At 46.2% G+C, this 16,439-nt stretch overlaps 1 protein-coding gene across 1 annotated transcript in view; it reads right to left on the bottom strand.

Annotated features, from left to right (window-relative positions):
* Positions 1–9,269, bottom strand: part of LOC147717890 (lachesin-like) — an 83,331-nt gene extending 74,062 nt beyond the window's left edge. The window contains exons 1-2 of the mRNA XM_086924658.1: positions 9,138–9,269; positions 896–1,216 (exon numbers count right to left, since the gene is read on the bottom strand). Coding sequence (XP_086780784.1) covers positions 896–1,216; positions 9,138–9,201 — 385 coding nt within the window. The 5' untranslated portion in view covers positions 9,202–9,269. The remainder of the gene's footprint in view (positions 1–895; positions 1,217–9,137) is intronic.
* Between the last annotated feature and the right edge of the window lie 7,170 nt (positions 9,270–16,439).

Below are 16,439 nucleotides of genomic sequence, written 5' to 3' on the forward strand. Positions count from 1 at the left end.
GACATTCTTGGAATCTACTGATGATGAATTATCGAACAAAGTGTTAGAAATGTTTATTCAGCATATCCAAGATATGCGGTGTAGTTTTCGCCAGTACTTTCCACTTCCAGATGAAAGCAAAAACTGGATTAAAGATCCTTTTAATGTAGATATTGACAATGTAATGGGGCTGACCGCATCTGAAGAAAACGGTTTGATTGAAATCTCTACAGATAGTGCACTTAAACTTCAATTCAAGGTAAAGGCTATGAGTCTGACAAATTTTTGGCTGCATGTACGTACAGATTACCCTGAATTATCGCACAAGGCACTTAAGGTTTTACTTCCTTTCCCCACCACATATTTATGTGAGAAGGCTTTCTCAAATCTTATGTACCTTAAAAATAAGTGCAGAAATCGCTTGCAAAATGTTGAATCTGACCTAAGGATTCAACTTTCTGAAATAAAACCAAACATTGAAAAGTTGGTAGCCGAGATGCAGCACCACCCTTCCCATTAAAATGTTTTGATTTTTGCATATTTTTCAATATAAAATAATAAAAGCTTTATTGATGCACATATTTGTTTGGTGTGTACTTGTTTGTGTATTTTTTGCGAAGTACTGTTTTAATTTTTTGAAATTGAAATTGTACAAATTGCTTGGGGGTCCCCGGCTTCCAGTAGTGATTCAGTGGGGGTCCTCAGGAGTCCAAAGTTTGGGAACCACTGCTCTAGATCTCTCCTCTCACATACACTGATATCTCTCTTTCCCTCCACCACTCCTCTACAGTACGCAGATGTCTCTCTCTTTCTCTCTCCTCCATCTCTCCTCAACTACACACAGATGTCTCTTGCGCGGTCTCTCTCTCTTTGGGACGCAGTCTCTTTTGGCATTCCTTCCCAGTGAAGCCCTCACCGTGACTGACAGTCAGGTTGACGCCGCTGGACTGGTTGTCTTCGCCGACGCAGGTGAAAGTTCCAGAATCTCTCACTCTCGGATGCTTCAGCGTTAATTTTCGTTTGTTGTTTGAGACCCCGAGGCGGCCATGGAAGGTGTCTTCGGTGTCCACCCACCATGGGTGGAAAGATGACATGTAAATGACCGCCTCCGTGGACCCGGTGCTGACGCAGCGGGGGTAGCGGGGCGCCCATCTCCACTCTCGCACCGGGTCCTCGCTGTCCAGGGAGCAGGTGATCCTCACAGCACCGCCGCCGGCTCTCACCTTCACCCAAGACTCTGAAAGAGACACAGGAACAATACATAAAGGCTTTGCCCAAATGACCCCACAGAACCGGGGCCTCAAAGACTGGAAAAACAGAGCGGAATCCAATCATATAAACCGCAATAAACAAATAATTATCACTGAGCATTCCATTTTTTAGGGACACACATAGCTCTCAAATATATGTAAAACTTCGCCACAGATACCAGCCTTTTCCAAGCCGAATGGCGATGAGCAGACCCACGTTTCTGGTGCCAATTTAAAGTGCTTTTATTGTGCTTATCTTTGCCCAGCAAAATCTGCCCTGAGCCTATAATCATCCTACAACAAAAAGTCATGATTGTAGATCTCTGACATAGGGGATTAAGAAAATATTAAAATTCACACTGAAGAAAGTTCTTGTGTGTTGCATAGTAGAGACCAGTCCTCTACCAAGGGCAGAAACATGTGAAGTTCAGTCAGATCCTTGTTACTTCCTTCATTTTGGAGAGGGGGGGTGGGTGGGGGGGGGGGACTAAGGAGGGAATCCAGTCTGTTCCGGAGTTCAGTCCACCTGAAGGTAGTCCTAATGTCCTAAAGGAGTCATGGGCCGACACCCTTTGATTCCTCCTAATGTAGTCTAAAGGCATTCCCCCTCACTGGACTCCTTTCACAGCAGCCGAAACATTTCGGCCAAAAACTAAAGGCCTCCGCAGAGCTAAGGAAGACAGGGGAACTTGAACCAGTAATTAAAATAAGTGTCAAAGCATTAGCGTAAGTATCACTGCAGTACACCAGGCCTATTCAAGATGCCGTCTACAATCTGTGGATAGTCACATACTGAAATTACCAAAGCAAAATAAAAATATATAATATATCATAAATAAAAATTGCCCACCAAGGGTTTGGTCATGACAGACAGGCTCTGCATGGGAGACCCACCTTAAACATATTTTAGGCCCAGTCCCCTTGCAATCAGGCCCTATATTATGTGTAGGGTGCACTTCCCCGACCTACGCTGCGATGCACGTTTAAATGGATGAATCATGTCCAGATCAGGGCAGTGCACCATATGGTTAGTGCGCTATTCAGGGTGCAGCTGAAACTTGAAGTGGTTTGCAGTCTGTGTACCCCCTGAAAGTACCCCCTTGAAACCTCAGACTCTCTTCTCTCTGCACCCATCTACAGGGGGATTTCCCCCACCCTTTCAAATACAAGCCACATTGCCACCTGCGTAAAGAAACAGGGACTGGCAGTTTCAAACAGCCGGTCTGTCGTTCACTAATGCGCTGTTCCCAGAGCAGGCACAAGTTCGCAGCTGCACTGTGGTAGCGAAATAACGGTAATCCCCATGGACCGACCACCACTGCACACGCTTCCTCGTCGACAAAGTGAAGGCACCCAAACCAGGCTCACCACAAAGGAACTGGAGAAGGACACCAACGAGCTACTCAAATCCAACCTCATCCGAGACAACCACACTGCGACAACCGACGCCAACTTCGCAGCCAGGGAATTGCACACTTGGATCTCCAACTGCGCATACAAGCTCGCCCTATTACGAAACCCCGATAATCACCACCCCATGAAAGCAGCCTGGTTCACCACCGATCTCCAAGAAACCAGACACACCTGCAGACGCCTGGAGAAGAACTGGAGAAACAGTAAGACACCTGGAAACTAGACCACCTACACGGACGCCATGACGGACTACCACCAACGAATCAGAACTACCAAAAGGGCCTTCATCCACAACAAAATCCTCTCCAACTCCAGCAACTCCAAAGAACTCTTCAGTGTCATCCAGGAATTTCCCAATCCCTGCAGTGAAGCCACGGACATCCCCCCTCCCAGGACCTCTGCCACAAACTCCTACCTCCACCTGAAAATCAAAAACCTCTACAATAACTTCGTTGACCATAAGCCCAACTCCTCAGCCAGCCCAACCCCAGCCACACCAGCCAGCCCACCATCACCTCCTGGACACCAATCACGGCCGAAGAGACCTCCTCGACCACGAAAGGCATCCACTCAGGGGCCCCTACCAGCCCACGCCCACCACACGTCAACCACAGAGTCGCCATCGTACCCGAACTACAATGCACCATTAACACCACCTTTGAAACCAGCACCTTCCCAGAAAACTGGAAAAGCGCAGAGGTCAGGCCACTGCTCAAGAAGCCCTCAGCTGATCCCAAGGACCTAAAAAACTACAGGCCCATCTCGCTTCTTCCCTTTGCTGCTAAAGTCGCAGAGAAAACAGTCAACGCGGAACTGACAAGATTCATCAAAGACAACACCGTCCTTGACCCATCCCAATCTGGATTCCAAAGAAAGCACAGCACTGAGATCGCCCTACTCGCCGCCACAGACGACATCCACACCCTCCTCGACCAAGTCCACACCGCAGCCCTGATTATACTCGACCTATCAGCAGCTCTTGACACCGTGTCGCTTCGCACACTCATAGCCAGACTACACTACGCCGGCATACAAGGAACTTCCCGCAACTGGATCATATCATTTCTAATCAGCAGAAGCCAAAGGATCAGACTGCCGCCTTCCTTTCCGATCCCACAGAAATCAGCTGAGGATTCCCACAGGGTTCATCTCTCAGCCCGACCCTCTTCAACATCTACATGGCCCCCCTGGCTTCCATCGTCCGACAACACGGCCTCAGCATTGTATCCTATGCTGACGACAACCTCTCCCTCACCAAGGACCCCGACCCCACCAGTCTCAATTTCCAGAAAGGGATGCAGGATGTCGCAGCCTGGATGACTAACAGCTGCCTAAAGCTCAACTCTGAGAAGACAGAAGTCCTCGTCCTCGGAACCCCCCCTTCTGCATGGGACAACACCTGGTGGCCCTCCACTCTTAGCAGCCCACTGACCCTCATGGACCACGCCAAAAACCTTGGCATTGCACTCGACTTATCCCTCTCCATGAAACGACAGGTCAACGCTGTCGCCTCCAGTTGCTTCAACACCCTCCGCATCCTCCGTAAGACGTTGAAATGGATCACCCTGATGCAAGGAAGACAGTCACCCATACACTCATCACCAGCAAGCTGGACTATGGAATCACCCTCTACGCCGGCATAAGCAAGTCCCTACTCCGCAAACTCCAGACGATACAGAATACCGCCGCCAGACTTGTTCTCTGCATCCCCCGACACAAGCACATCAGCCAACACCTACAGAAGCATCACTAGCTCCCATTGAGAAGAGAGTCACTTTCAAGATCCTCACCCACGCCTACAAATGCCTAAACAATACCGGACCCAAATACCACAAAGACAGAGTCTCCCTCCACGTACCCAAGCAAAACCTCCAATCAGCCAACCTCGTCGTTGCCGAAACCCTACGCATCCGCAGAGCCAAAACAGGAGGAAGATCCTTCTCTTACATCATGGGCAGGACCTGGAACGAGCTCCTGACAGACACCAGACGCACTCCCTCCCTGAACACCTTCAGGAAGATCCTCAAGACCTGGCTCTTCGGCTGAAGAGCACTGCTGACCACCCCGCCACACCCCTCCCAGGGCTTTGAGACCTTCACGGGTGAGTAGCGTTCTTACAATTCCCTGATTGATTGATAATAGAGCTCACTGTGCACTCTTTCAAATGGATGGAGCAGCGCAAACAAGGACAGTGCGGCCTAAATGAAATGCAGGCCCAGGTGACCAATAGTTTGTAATTTACGCAGTTCTGAATTGAAACATCATTCAGCAACATGAGCCAGGAACTGACTGTACTGCAGAATATCAAGTGACAATATAACAAAATGTAAGTGCACATAGAGGACGTATGGATTTACTATTCTTAACATCTTTGCACCTTGAAGATATACATATCGTCAAGGTATATATAAGTGAAGTTAAATATAGCGAATCTAGGCTTACTTCCCTTTCCATATTGTGTCCATGATATTTGATGCCATTGAGATTCCCACCCCTGTATTCCAGGGCACACCCCAGGGAATCAAAGCCTTCAAGAATCTGCATTGTTTTTAAATTATGGCTTCCAGATTTAAGACATTGGAAGCGGCATATATTGGGAATGCCTGTTTTCCATTTGAAAGTCTGCATAGCACACCTCTCTCTTCTCCATGTGCCCAGATTAGGACCCAGCACTCTCACCGGCTGCTCAGCCGCCGCTCTCAGAAGTCAGGGAGAATATATCTCACCCAACTATTAAAGTCAACTTTGAGTCGTGGAAGTCATTTAATGCAGTTTTTTCTTGACAGATTTTCGTCTCGTCATCTCCAGAAAGGTTTACTGTTAATCGCAGCTCTCAGTGTATTCATTATATTTAGCTCACTCCTGTGGTCCTTTGCCTGGAATAGGTGTGTAGCTCTGGGGTCTCCAATAAACAATCCACCAGTTCCTACCTTCTAGCAGGGCAGAACTTTAAGACGTGCTTAGCATGAACCTCTTTGAGAGCGCGTGGACCTGGGAGCCGCCCTTGCCTGATGAAGGGCAGACTCTGACAAAGGCCCCATTCGGTTAAATGAGACATTGTGGAATGCTGAAACTTATAGTCATGGCAAAGGAAGCAGCTTTCGCTAGCCCTGCACCAGGCTCTTAGAAGACTTTAATATTGGTGGTGACACAGGGATTTGTGATGGCTGGCAGAACCTCAACATGCCTAAGAAAAGCAGGTCCTGCAGATCTCACAGTGATCTCATGTAAGTAATCAACTTTCATGATTTGTAGCCAGAAGAGATGCCCAATGTGGCTCCAAACTTCTAATGAAGAGAATTGAAAATGTTCAAAAAAGATGCATATCAAATATCTGAAATTGTACTAGTTTATCAAATATGGTTTTCCAGATTTTGAGTTAACTTGCAAACGAAGAGTTAGACAGAACCCAAAGAGACAGTACTAGTTTTACAAAATCTTTACAGAACTATACTGCCAAGTTCAGAGTAGTGGCCAGCAAAATTATCACGTTTCACAGATATCACTAACTTTACGTGCACATTATGGGCGACTGACCCACTGGTAAATAATAATGTGAACCAGCAACCGCCGCTAACCTAAGGGATGATAAGTATAGGCCATATATATTCAAGAGCAAGTGTGGAGAGGTGTGGCACATCAGCCAGAGTGGCTGACTCCGGAGCACGGGGCTTCCATGGTCGGAAGCTCAGCATCATGTGATTCTGGGCAATAGCTCATTAAAGGGCCCTATTGAGATGTCGGACAGAGTTACCTCCGCCCGACATTGTCTCGGTCATGGGACCGACCGACACCCAGTCGGCAGTCCCGACCGACTAATTAGAATGTGACCAAACACAGTTTTTGACCTCATGCTTATATTGTTAGATGTGTTTGAACTGGGGAGCACAATCCAATTCTAATGAAATGACAAAAGTTCAAGTGTCCATTTAAAAGTCCTCCTATGCTTTCTCAAAAATTTGATAAATCAAGCATTAGCAACCAACGTGTTTCTTTCCTTGTAATAATGGAACTTTTTCAGGGATGTGAAAAGAAATGAACATAAAAAAGTTTTTATACACCAGAGAAGATTAATAAAAAAAATTCAGAAGAAAAACACAAATTCATTTAATTACCAGGTATATTTGTCCAAAATTTGCATTTGTAATGTATCCAGGTGAATTATTAAAACTTGCTGGACCATACATGTTCCATATGGAATCAATTTTGGGAACTTGATTGGTTCATTTGATGTTGTTCATGTCAGAAATAGTTTGCCTTTCATCTAACTGGAATTTTAGATTCATATCTGTGTATCAGATTTTAATCTGTTTACAACATGATTTACCGTCCCAAAAGAGGTGCTAGGAGGAGAAATATCTTTATTTCTCCTTGTTGCTTCCTCTTTCTATGGGTTTACATTCTGCAACATAGAAAGAAAAAAAATCCTCTTTGGACTGTTTTTGCAGGAACGTGGCCCTTTTTGCACATAAACAATCCTGCCTCGAATGCACACACATTTGCAGCATGGTGCCCCAGTGCCACTACACCTGCTGCACCATTGATAGCTATGACCCAGAGCAAGTCATGTGCCCAGTGGATTCAAGAAGGAGACAAGCCTCTCAGTAGTGCCCACACAGGATTGGTTAACACCACTCATCCTTAAGAAAAGTTACAATGACAATAATGTGCTTTAAATCTTCTTTCTGTTTTCTAGTGTTATTTGCTTCAACACCCGATATAGGATACCACCGTCTTGCTATGGTCTGGTTTTTATATTGGTGAGGGCTATACATTTGGTTATTCGGTGCCCCGATGGCTGTTGCCAGATACTAGTCCTGCTTCGAGCTCTATGGTATGCCCTAGATTTTGTTTTTCAGAATCTGGTCATTCTATGGCTTGGCTGAGTTGAGCCCTCTGGGGTAACTTGCATAAAAACTATAATAAGAAGAACCCAATTTTAAATGTTGTGTCCTGAACCTCTGCTAAGCCTGCTTTGTGTGCATTTTCACGAGGGATACCAGAAACTATTTTATGCAGTTTGGTAAATGTCCAGCCAATGGCAGCCTTTATGGGGAGACTATAAACTGTTTAGGCAGCCCTCACTATGGGGAAGAGGCGGAGACGTTTAAACCCCTTCCTTGCGCGCAAAATTTTGGCGCTGTGTGGGAATTTTTATTAGTGGGTGGGATTCTCACACGCCCACCGTGACGGCTCCCGGCCGTCACAAGCACGCAAGGGGCTAAGGCATGGGCAATTGCCAAGTGCGGGGTTCACAAACCAGGTGGGGAACGAAGTTACTCGCTTGGTAGGGGGCCGAGAGGAACTCAAGAGGGGAGTACACCCTCCCGTGTAATAACACTATTTCACAACAAGTACTCCCTTGGTTACCTAACCCGCTGTTAAGTGGTAAAGTTAACTGGAACAATCTCTCAACTATAAGGAGGTGGTATGTCCTATATGAAGCTATGAATATAACACCACTCAGAGTGGGAAAGGAGGCACATCCTTTTGTTTTATACTCCCTCACACACCCTAGTGGTGCCATGCTTCATCATCGGGACACCCTGACGCCTTGAAGTCAGGGTGGGCTCGACCGTCTTTCAGGGAGCACTTACTGAGATAGTATTGGCCAGGGGGATAAAGATTTAAAAATCAGTATCAGATCCCAGTATCCCTTTATTCTTGGATCTGACAGATATAATAAAAACATAGTATTAAGGGTCAGTCAGGATATTATGGTCCTAAGACCCTATTGCCAACATGTTTCAGTCAGCTGCTGCCCCATGAAGGGTGCTGGACTTTTTTCAGGGCAAGAGACCCCCTGGAAAAAGTGGTAGTAAGAGAATTTCCCTATACTACTTTGGATAAGGACACTCCATCTGTTGAGGGAAGAAGAAAAAGACAATGCACAACCACCATTGTATTCGGGTTAAGAAGTGTATACACTTATTTGCGTTTGTGCTCTTACCGCCGTGTTCCAAATTTTATGATGGCGACAAACGCTGAGACTGCGTGTGATATGCTAGCATAGTCTATCACATACACATATTTGTGTGAAGCTCATTTTTTTGGTGGCAGTCAATTTCCGCATCCTATCACATTACACTGCGTGATTAACATTAGTGGGCCATCTGTGTCAGACACACTCAGTCAATTGCCAAGTGCCCACACCTTCCAGGTGGCCCTCCGGAAAGTGAACTTTCTCTCTATCTCACATCTGTCTATTTCTCCATCTCAACCTTTAAAATATTATTAAATATTGTTTCGCATCATAGGGCATGAATTAGCAAAAAACTGGAAATAAAATGCAATGTTGTTCCCATCAGGGCCCACTAAAAGAATGTTTTGCCCGGTGCCCCAAAAATCTTTAAGAAGACAGGAAAGACGCTGTCTCTAGGACCCCAACTGAGAAAAAGAGAAACCAACACATATTTTCATGTTCAAATATTGCAAAAGAAGGGGGTTCGAAGACAAGTAAGAGGTCAAAAAGTAGGGTTGCAGCTAGAGCCGTACCTGCAGAATGTGTGGACCTTGACACGGTCAGGATTACGCTGCTGAGAAGCAGGAGCGGGCCCATGGCAGCCGAGGGTCCTCGCGGAATGCCACCGCCTCAGGTCGCCACTGACCACTCACATCCTGGAGCCTGAGGAGTAAAAGAGGAACAAGGCCAGGCAGGGAAAACGAAGTCCTGCAGTGGCCGGAAGTAACCAGCCCACTGGTGAGGAAGTCAGTGGGTTTGCAGCAACCTCCAGCACGGAGATGGTTCTGTTTTTAGGGTGACTCCATTAAAGTATCTGAAGTAAAAGGGAAATGAGAGAACAATGGGGGATTTGGAAAGGTGGGGCGCAGAGTAATTTCTGTTTCTGTCTTGAAGTATAAGTTATTTAGAGCACACTTCTTCACCAGGGGACTTTGTATCATCTAAACTGGATACGCAGATTGGGCTTCATGCTAATTCTGATGTATTTCTACACCCTCGTATTGAGGTGTCTTTATGTTCAGTTAATTTTGGCTTTGTAATAAATCAACTAACCTTACTTGTTGTCGGTGGTTACTATGTGTCCAAGAGGAATTATTGACTAATTGATTGATCACTTAACAACCAAAATAGTACAGTGCAATAATTTCTCCTGCAGCACAGGGACAGCTAGACTTCATTACAGAAGAGCCTTGTTTAAAGCCTTTTCCTAAAAAGCATTGACAAAGCCAATTAGTTTTATCTTTGTGATCTATTAGCTTTGCTGTGCAGCATGGCTAGAGAATTTGAAAGAAACAGTCTGATGTGGCTGGCCACATCTCTTAGTTTGAAGGCATGCACACAACCTATGCGCGGGCCTATAAAGTACCACTGCCACTTTTGCCTTTGTACTTACGGATCCTAGTTGGAGCAAAAAAGAAAAAAAACCTGGCAAACGTGCTTTTTTAAAGCAGGTGGGTGAAGCAATGGGGGTGGAAACAACACGGGGGCGGGGTGGATGAAGCAACACATGTGGTGGAAGAGACACAAGGGCAGGAGAGAGCCGGAAGTAACATGGGGGCGCTGGTGTGGGGAGGCACTATGCAAAGGGTGAGTTGGGTAGAAGCGGACAACACAAAGAAATAGCAAAGTCGAGAGCTGGGGGAAGCACCTGAGAGAATGAGCAATGTTGAGCAGGCAGGGTAGAAACACACAGGCGAGGAAGCAACTGTGGGTGGGGAAGTAAATGAGAGCAAGCTCAACATGGAGGGTGGCAGGGAGAAGCACATGGACAGCAACACAGAATGCAGGGGGAGAGAAGTACACAAGAAAGAGAGAGCTGGAAAACACATGCACTCCCATGAAGTGTTTAATCCAAAAGAAAATCAATCAGTGGAAGCATAGAAGACAGCCAATTAAAAGAAATGGTAAATTGGCAATGCTCTATGGGAGGGACCAAAAGAAGACTGATAAGCTGTAGCACGAATAAGAAGCAGACAAACGAGAGACAGGAAAGCCAACCAGTAGTAAACAGTGGGCAGGCTCCAAGCTCTGTGTGTTCTTGGTAAGCCCACAATCTCTCTCACAACAGACAGCACATGCGCTGTCTATTAGAATAGACCTAGAAAGGGCCTTCTTGTTTGTGATAGTCAAGCGCTAGCAGGTTCCTTAGACTAGAGAGGAGAAATGAGAAAACCTCTCCCTTCCATTCTAGGTTTATTAATTCTGGATACTTGGACATGCTTTTTCTTCTGGATTGTAATGTATGTGTCTAGGCCTCGTCTGGATTTGTGAGTGAAAGAAACCATCTTAATTATAATCTGCCTGTTTATAGCGGGTTAATGCAGATTGCACAGAAGATGGCTCAGAAGGAGTCAGTGCCAAGTGTGTGATGCAGTGGAAATTGCATTTTATTTGTAGGGTACCTCATAATTACACATGTAGATCGCACCCGCATTGAATCTTATGTTATAATAATATAGAGAGTAGAATTGTGAAATGTGATAACATGAAACATGAAGTATTTTAGGCAATTGAAAAGTAACATGGAATTAATGTAACTAGTAGAAACATGAACGTGAAGAACTCGTGTTATGCAACTGACAATTATACATGTTAGATGTGCTTATTAGTCATGTCATTTCATATGTAGGTAAATGAATATGGTTGGAAGTGCCTTAACGTTATGCAAATTCGTAAAGCTCACACAATGCTTTCTTATGTTAGCTGAATTTTGTAGGCCTGAAATGTAGTTCCCTGGAAACTCTTGCTTTAGAACTAATAATTTGAATTTTATGTGTGCTTTGGAATTTGTGTTTCTCACGTTTTGTGTTGCAGGTGAAAGAAGCGCTCCTGTTAACTAGAATAATGTCTTTGTTCTATTAGTTAGGCAGGGAGAGAAGAAGAAGTTACAATCATGTGGCTTGAGTCTGTAAAAGAAGGTCATTGTGCTTCACACATAAGAAGGCCTGGGAACCAAGGACAAAATGTATCCATGAAAGAACTCAGTGGTGGCTGGTGACATTTGAAAGTGGTGCGGCGTAAATGTTTGTGATGAGTGCAACTTACACGAAGGAATGAAAGAAGTAGCCGAGTGGATGAAGCACAGCCGTCTGAAACTGAACTCAGACAAAACAGAAGTCCTCATCTTAGGCACCTCCCCCTCCGCCTGGGATGACTCTTGGTGGCCAGAGGCCCTTGGAAAAGCACCCATCCCGACGGACCACGCACAGAACCTGGGCGTCATCCTGGACTCCTCACTCTCGATGACCAGACAAGTCAACACCGTTTCATCATCTTGCTTCAACATTCTTCGCATGCTCAAAAAAACATTTCGCTGGATCCCCACCAAAACTAGAAAAACGGTCACCCACGCACTGGTCACGAGCCGCCTGGACTACGGAAACACCCTAAACGCCGGTACCACCGCAAAACTCCAGAAAAAACTCCAACGCATCCAGAACGCTTCAGCCAGGCTCATACTAGACATCCTGCATAAAGAACACATATCTGGTCACCTGAAAAACCTCCACTGGCTCCCCGTAAATAAGAGGATTACTTTCCGCCTCCTAACCCACGCACACAAAGCACTTTACGAACTTGGACCCAAATGCCTCAACACACGACTGTCCTTCTACACCCCCTCCCGTCAGCTACGATCCTCCAACCAAGCCCTTGCCACTGTACCTCGCATCAACAAAACCACCATGGGAGGTAGATCCTTCTCCTACCTGGCAGCTAAAACCTGGAACTCACTTCCCACTCACCTTCGCCTTACTCAGAACCACCTAGCATTCAGAAAGCAACTTAAAACGTGGATATTTGACAAATAATTCCCCACCCCTCTTCAAGCGCCTTGAGACCCTCTGGGTATGTAGCGCGCTATATAAATTTTTTGACTTGACTTGACTTGACGGGTCAGTTGAGAAAGGCGGGGAAAAGGACCCTCAAGGACTTAGGATGCCAGTAGGCGAGCAGGTACAGCTCATGGACAGTCAGGACAGGATACTCCTCAGGATTTGGATCAGGACTGGGCTCATCAAAGGGTACGACCAACACCTGCAGCTTCGGATGCAACGCCTGCGCTACTCCCTCTCTGCAAGGAATCTGCCAATAACCCCGATTGGGTTCTCGAATCTCCCAGCAAAGTGCTTCGCCAGCACTTAAGACTATTCCACCCCAGTGAGTTTGTGGAAATTACGGACAGAGTGCTCCGCAGCTCTCTGTATCAATCACCTATAGAGTTCGTAGGGTCAGTGACAGGTCAGCTACTCAGACAAGTCGGACAATTTTTCTAGCTAAACCTAGACTAGTTATACTGATCAAATCAAATCAAATAAGCTTTATTCGGTTTTTAGTTTAAAACCATAAAAGCAACAAGAAAAAAAACATACATACATAGATAACTCATCATTTCATTACAAGGTAAAAAGAAACCGACTATTAAAACAAGCTAAAATCAATTTAACGAATCAGCTAAACAAAGTACGTGCATAATCAAAACTAATTAGAGGGTAGAGGGTTAGTAGCACAGGATACACGGAATCCCCTTTCACCAAGAATTATGATTTAATGACATTTGTCTTGATGGCGGATTGTAACGGGGGCCGGGATAAAAATCATACAAGTCCCAGATGCAAATGGGGCCATCTCCCTCTTTGGGCTGGGAAGATCGTAGGTAGGGGACAAGGTTCCTATTCTTGAATTTAATTAAGATCAAGTCCCCCGAGATGTCTCTGGGCAACGTACCTAGCCACCCCACCCTCCTGACACTCAGGATTCCACCATCTAGAGCAGGTGGCAGCGGTCTGTTGTGATTTAGCCAGAAAATGGCTTTGTTTAGCAGTTCCTGGTGTGTTTCAAGTTTGTCCTGACTAAGTGCAGGGACCCCAGAGAGAACAGTCACGTATGGGGCGGCTTCGGGAGGTAGATTGATGCGGTGCCTTCTTTCTAGAGCGCTCCTGGGAGCTCTGTGAGGCACGAGTGCGGGATTAAAAGTAACGTTCCGACCACTTGGAATGGGTGTAGTAGGAGGGGGTTCGAGGGTTTGAACCTTCCTGCGTGCAGTGGACTTAGGCTTTTCATTGTTGATGGAGGGAATGGGACAAATGGGTATAGCAGTTTTTTCAATTGGTGGATAGTTCCTTTTTATTGTTTTTTCAATACTAGTCAGCCTGTCCCCTAGATCATTGATTTTTGTGACCAGAGGTGATAGTGCAGATATAAACAGTTGCTCAATCTGAGCCAGTAAGGGCAATTGGAGGGGCGATACAGAGTCATGTATTGTGTTCACATCCTTAGCCGGCGTTAATATGGTTGGATTGGAGGGGGATGATGAGGGGCTAGTGCACATTTTGTCAGCATTAGATAGATTCTCACAGACATTGTCTTTTTCCTCATCATACTTCCTTTTACTGATTAAACCCCGGGACAGTGTGTTGAATTGAAAATGAGTTTTAGTGGGGGATAAAGGTACATCCTGTGGAGTGCAGTTTAGTTGGTCAGCGTCTCTACCCACTATAGGGGGGGTTGATGCGTCCGGGACATACTTCGTGCCACACAGGGCATTCAGCTCCTCCCAGATGGACATGAGTAATGGAAATCGGAACTACAAAAGCGAAAATAGGCAGTACAATGTGGGATTAATAAGAAGGTAAAAATGTCTCTGTACCTCCTCCTTCGATGGAGCCAAGTGGGGTGGCCCGTCCCGTCCTCCTTGTGCCTCTGAGGGCCACAGAGGGCCCGCCCTTTGCCCGGGCTTAGCCCCGGGCGCCGACCCGCGCGCAATCCCGCGACGCGGGGGCTCACGCTGACCTTAAGCGCACCTCCGGGGGCGGGACAGGATGCGCGCCTTCCTAGGCGCAAGCGGTGCTGGGGGATGTAGTCCCCGATCTGCCGCCTCGCCACGATGGTTGGAGAGCGGCAGGCAGCAGGGAAGCAGAGAGCCTGGTGTCCGTAGCAGCGCAGCAGCGCTGGGGCTGCAGTGGCCCAGGAGCCCAAGTGGTGACCTCCCAGGTCAGTGGCAGTGTCAGGTCCCCCTCTCCCCCGGGGCTCACACTGACCTTAAGCGCACCTCCGGGGGCAGGACAGGATGCGCGCCTTCCTAGGCGCAAGTGGTGCTGGGGGATGTAGTCCCCGATCTGCCGCCTCGCCGCGATGGTTGGAGAGCCGCAGGCAGCAGGGAAGCAGAGAGCCTGGTGTCCGTAGCAGCGCAGCAGCGCTGGGGCTGCAGTGGTCCAGGAGCCCAAGTGGTGACCTCCCAGGTCAGTGGCAGTGTCAGGTCCCCCCTAGTTATACTGTTTTCGGGTCAGTGGACCACCCACAAACGTTGCAAGTGACAGGATCCCCAACTTTGGATTGGACAAGAGAGGTGGTTAGGTCATTGTCACCACCTAGAATTTGGTGTTCTCATAATTAATATGTATTATTTCGAACCCACCCCTTACATTCCAGTTCCCATGGCATTTGGAAGGTATAGTACAATAGGACACACATAAAATATCAACATTGTTTCAATTTCAGGTACAGCCGAAATCTTCTCCTAGAGCAAGGGTCACTTTCCCAAGAGCATCTCAGCTTCGGCAGCCAGCTGGCTTAGTTCCACTCCTGCGCAATTTGTTTTCTCCCTCAACACTTGGTTAGAGTGATATGGGCTTCAAAGATGGAGTGGCGCACAGCTCCCAGGCCCCCAAAGTGTGTCACATGAAAAGTAAGCGAAAACAATTTAGAAACACAAAAATAATGAATACACTGTATACCGTGATTGGCTATACTACATCCCTTACTTTATAATGACTATAGCATTAGGAGTTAGGCAGATATAGACATTTGTGCAATAGCAGCGGTAGCAAGCAAGATGCATGTAAAAAACAAAGTGGCCATGTTTGCAATGATGCGCATGTGCGACATATTCCCTCCAGAACTGCGAGTGCGTCACATCACGTGAGTATAACTGACGCATGCGCAGACTAGAATCCGGCAAAGCAGCGATCAGTCAATATGCAAGCGTTGTTAGTATTAGAGAACACATAGGCAAGCGTCTCTGGGACACCCACGTGTAGTGTGAAAGTGCAATATTAATAACAAAACAGGGTGATTAATAACGTAAATGATTATGCGAGGTTCTTGAATTCAAGCAAGTCGCATAACGTGCGAATCCTTGCTCCATCAATCCCCTCTTTGATGATATCTACTATCATCACTATTAATGGAAACAGATGCCAACTTTTCTCTTTTACATCTCATTCATTTCGATCTCAACAAACTTGTTATTGAGCCTCTTTTCTGCATCCTTATTAGGATGAGAATTCTTGGCTCTTTTATAAATCTGATTTCTCAGCTCTTCTAGTTCCAGTTCATCAAGATTCCTTTTCACTCCTCTCTTATTCACAGCATACTTCTTTCTGCATTTTTGACATTTGCAGCAAATTATTATGATTAACACAATTAAACTTATTCCTGCTATTGGCATCAGTATTTTACTCACAAGACTTTTACCTATGTTAGAAAACCAACTACCTACAGAGGAGAGACCATCAGTTAGTCTCTTCCAGGCACTGTCAACCTCCAGTGGTTTGAGTTCCTTTTCCAAATTAGTTATGTTTCTCACATATTTCTTAATTTCGACACTTTTGTCCGGAATGTAAGTGCAACAATGTTGCGCTTTCAACATTCTACAGACTCCGCCCTCTTTTGCCAATAAGGTATCAAGAGCGAGGCGATTTGGTAAAACCATTGATCTGATCGCAACCAGTTCGGTATTGACCAGCAGGAATCCAGCAGCAGTGTCAGTTGATAACCGATCCACTACTGTAGACAATTTGCAAATTCGGTGTGTATTCAGAACCACTCCCACTCCA

Source organism: Lissotriton vulgaris, chromosome 5 (assembly GCF_964263255.1).
Source record: "Lissotriton vulgaris chromosome 5, aLisVul1.2, whole genome shotgun sequence".
NCBI lineage: Eukaryota > Metazoa > Chordata > Amphibia > Caudata > Salamandridae > Lissotriton > Lissotriton vulgaris.